The 4,153-nt window shown below is 37.4% G+C and overlaps 1 protein-coding gene across 1 annotated transcript; it reads right to left on the reverse strand.

Moving 5' to 3' along the window:
- Positions 1 to 212: 212 nt before the first annotated feature.
- On the reverse strand, positions 213 to 982 carry LOC141812408 (putative amidase At4g34880). The gene is made up of 2 exons (XM_074700415.1): positions 804 to 982; positions 213 to 725 (listed from the first exon to the last, which is right to left on the reverse strand). Exons 1-2 carry the CDS (start codon positions 957 to 959, stop codon positions 354 to 356), a joined length of 528 nt encoding a protein of 175 aa, XP_074556516.1. The 5' UTR covers positions 960 to 982; the 3' UTR covers positions 213 to 353.
- Between the last annotated feature and the right edge of the window lie 3,171 nt (positions 983 to 4,153).

The raw sequence follows: 4,153 nt of genomic DNA on the forward strand, positions 1-4,153 counted from the left end.
TGATCAGGTGAGTGTCAACTCTTGTTGATCATTGACTTGCAATCAAATAGGATGCGCTGAACATTCGACCAAAAGTCCCAACTTAAGTCTGTGAGGAGCAGGGCAAATTAATCCTCTAGTGTCTCAAAGAGCAGTAGAAATGCTTTTCAATAGTAAGGCATGCCCTTGAGCTAAATGTAAAATTTTACAAAACTAACACACGATATGCCATATTTTATATCTCACAATGTCACTAGGAAGCAACACAAAAAATGCTTATGTTGTAGAGATAATTGCCACCATGGATGTGGAATCTAATATTCAAGTGTTATTCCAAGGCATCAATTACATGGCAAAACGCGAATTAAAATGAGCTACAAATTGATCGGCAGTTCTGGAGGCTTCCGAACAAGAGTTGCTTGCTCAAATGCATAAGCAATTTCAATCAACTTTGGCTCCGATCCTCTCAGTCCACCAAAACAGATCCCAAAGGGAATACCATGTCTCGCATACCCTGCAGGCACAGTAATCCCAGGGTAGCCCCCAATTGCAAGAACATGGGATACTAACCTATCAAATGCAGCTGCGGTCACAATTGCATCCAATCTCTGATCCGCCATCAACCTCTCAAGCCCCTTGACTGATAGCTCATTGAGCAGTGCAATGGCATCTCTTTCCAGGGGGCCAACTCCTGTTGTGTTTTCAGCTTCCAGGAAGATGTCTTGGTCATATTCGTTCAACTTTTCCTAATTTTACAAATAAATTTGATCAAGAACTGGAGTGGGGAGATGATCATGGATGTGGGGATGAGAACTGAGCATTACCTTGATCTTGTGCTTCTTGTTGAAATCTATGACATCTGCAAGAGTTCTTACAGGGGAATATGGCAACTCAGACAGGTATGAGTTAAGGGCTAGTTTGAACTCTGCAGGCAGTGCAATTTGCTCAGAGGTAGCTCCAATGGTTGCGATGGCTGTCATGTTTGGTATTTGAAGGTTTTCGATCAACGTTGCACCCTTCTTCCTGCATCAGACATGGTGCATGCTTGAAACTTTGAACAGATATAAACACAAGCAGAACAAATGTCTTTGGCAAAGAGTTTACAGTTCTGGAACACGTTAGGCAGCCTCATTAATTTAGTTAATATAATTTTATTAATCTGAACAAGTTGAATAGTGCTAAGTCAAATTCCATGATTAGTCCTGATCTAGAGAGAACGTCACTAGTTACTAGAAGAGATTGGGCTAGCATGCATTTGGAAATAATGTTAGATATCAAGTTTCATTGATTTAATCTTTTTCACGTCTTAAATTAATTTTTAAAATTTTTAGATGACAGAATAAGTATCAAACGGTAAAAGTAAATTTCAGGTGTTGAGTTGAAGTCAAATCAGGTTGAAATGAAACCTATTGGAAAGACATGGTGATTAAGGTCACATCAGCTCAACATGGGGTCGATTCTATTTTGTTTTGACCACTTAAGGGTCAAACCAAATTATAACTGGGAAATAATCTAAATTTAGTCACATTTAGATGAATTAAAGGATTTTTTCTCCTCCTTTACTCCTCCCTCTCCTACTCTTCTCACCCTCACATGCGTCGCTCCTGTCTTCCTTTCTCCTTGTGTGATCACCAGCACATTCACTGTTGTCATCCCTCTATCACCATGTGACAACCTGGCTCCACTAATTGTCCTACCTTTCTCCTTGTCTCTCATTTCCTCTCTCTCTCTCTCTCTCTCTTGCATTCTACTTGTCTAGTTGTCATCACCTGCAACTGAGCAACCGCCACCAATGTTGGCCTCTCCTAATGACCACCCTCCTCGTCTCCTCTCTCTCTTATATAACTTCCCTCTTTCTTTTAGTTTGTGTGGCTTAGTTGTCACTGCCACCACTCAAGTCCAAGGGAGGCACCTTCAATGTCGATCACACCTTCTTCGTGTCAGACTCACTCTTCTCCCTCTCTTGTTATGCTCACATGGCAATCACCATTGTCCTTAGTGTCATTGCCATCGTCAAGCCAAGCAAAAGGACTGTAAGTCATCTTTCCCTCTCTTCCTTTCTTTCTTTTTTCTCTCCTATTTTCCTTGCGCACACAATCATCATTCAATCGCTTTTATTCGAGCCAAAAGGCACTATAGGCCCTTCCTCTTGTTCCTAACTTTTTGGCATCCCTGAATGAATTCATTGCCCACACATTGACCAAATTAAAGGTATGAATTCGATGAGTAATTGTTTGGTTAATGTTGGAAAATGATTTGACTATTTTGGACTAATCATGCTATTTAGGTTCGATTTGCTCACGTGTTTCATATCATTAAAACACCTAGCTTATTTTGTCAATTAAGGAAAAATTGATTCGTAAATAGTTTATTTTATTATAAGATGGAAAAACAGGTTGTTCTATAGTAGTAGGTGTCTAGTTTTGTAATTGGGATTATATTGAGATAGGAGAATCAAGATTAGATACATTGACCTCGAATTTTAGTTAATTGTAATGTCATTATCATTATTAGAGATTTATTTAGAGTTCTATGAGATTTTTATATGGCATTTATAGATACTCATTTGAGTGAAGTGCACAGATTCTCAAACCCTTAGATCCTTTTGGTGTGGGGGAATAAAGGTGAATAGCATTTAATCTTGCAAATTACACTTAAGATAATACTAATGACTTACCAAGGTCAAACAATAAAAAAATAATGTATTAGAAATAAAGAAATGGAAAAATACTATCACCTTGATGTAACGTGATTTAGAATTCTCATTTGTATTACATATGACTCTTCGATAAGTCACTCTAGAAAACACCATTAGTTTTTCTTCTTAGACTTCTCTTAAGGTAGAAAAATCTGTTATAAACTCTAATGAGCTTTTTACAATATTAAATTTGGATGCTAGAAGATTTAGAGAAAGAGTACACATGGGATACCACATTATAGAATAATATGTAATGAACGTTAGCTTTCAAGGCTCCCCTTGGTCCTCCTTTTTATAGTCTTCATCTTTAGATTCATTTTACAGTTCTATTGTACTTCTGCCAAAGTCGACTAAATACACAATTAGTCGACTATTTTCTCAATCACAATAGTTCCCAATCTACCAATGACTACCTCAATGGATTGGATTCCATTATCAATTAACTGGATAATTATAGCCTTTAGATCATCAAACCATTGACCTTCTACTTTGTCAAATCAACGACTATCTATAGCTTTCCTATTGTGTTATCAATCAACTAGAATTTACCATCAATCGACAACCCTAGATCAGTTGATTGTCTAGTTGACTAACCCAGATCAATCGATTGTCCAGTCGATTCAATTATGAACTTAAATATTTTGTTTGTTGGAATAATAACTTGAGACTACTTGGTTGACTAAACCACCGTCAATAGATTGGAATTCATCATTAGTCGACTATCCAGTTAACTCGGCCATATATAAAAATATTTTATCCACTGGTCGATCAATCTTGAATCGATTACATAGTCAACTTAACCACTAATCAATTGAAAACAACCATCAATCGACTGGAACATCGTCTATAATTATCCTAATGATGGACTCTTCACCAAAGTTGAAGACTACCCTCTTCATAGGTATAAGTCTTTCAATTCTCAATTCACTTAAGAGTTTTATCTTGCAACTTCTTTACCAAGAGGTCATCTCCCTTCTGTTGGATCGAGAAAGCACTAGAGAGGAGTGAATAGTATGTCGTAAACTTTTAGAAATCGTTTGTAAAGCAAAGCAGTGGAGTGAAAATAAAACAAAATAAAGACACTTTATTTTTACTTGGTTCACAGTCTCTGACTGCTACTCCAAGGTCCACGATTCTTGATCCCTTCGGTAGGTAATCCACTATTAAGAAAGTTCATTTGTTTTACAAAGATAGGCCTCAATAACAAGCTTACCGAATAATTAAGTGCTAAAGAAACTATTACAAGAATGAAAGACAACAAACTAAGCATTACCAAATGCTAGGCTCATTGAAGCTCGTAGCAGCATCGCGACGTTGTTCCATTTTAAATGTAGCATTTCAGAGTTAGGAAGCATAGAACTTGTCATCTTGAAGCTGCTAGCCAAAAGCTCTTTTATTGACCATTCCGAGCGCATGGATTCTTTCCGAGCACCTCCACCATGATCTATCAGATCCGACCTTATCGCTGAGTTAGCT

The sequence above is a fragment of the Curcuma longa genome, chromosome 19 (assembly GCF_044706935.1).
Source record: "Curcuma longa cultivar G26 ecotype Majalengka, Jawa Barat chromosome 19, ITB_CL_G26_1.1, whole genome shotgun sequence".
NCBI classification, from domain to species: Eukaryota; Viridiplantae; Streptophyta; class Magnoliopsida; order Zingiberales; family Zingiberaceae; genus Curcuma; species Curcuma longa.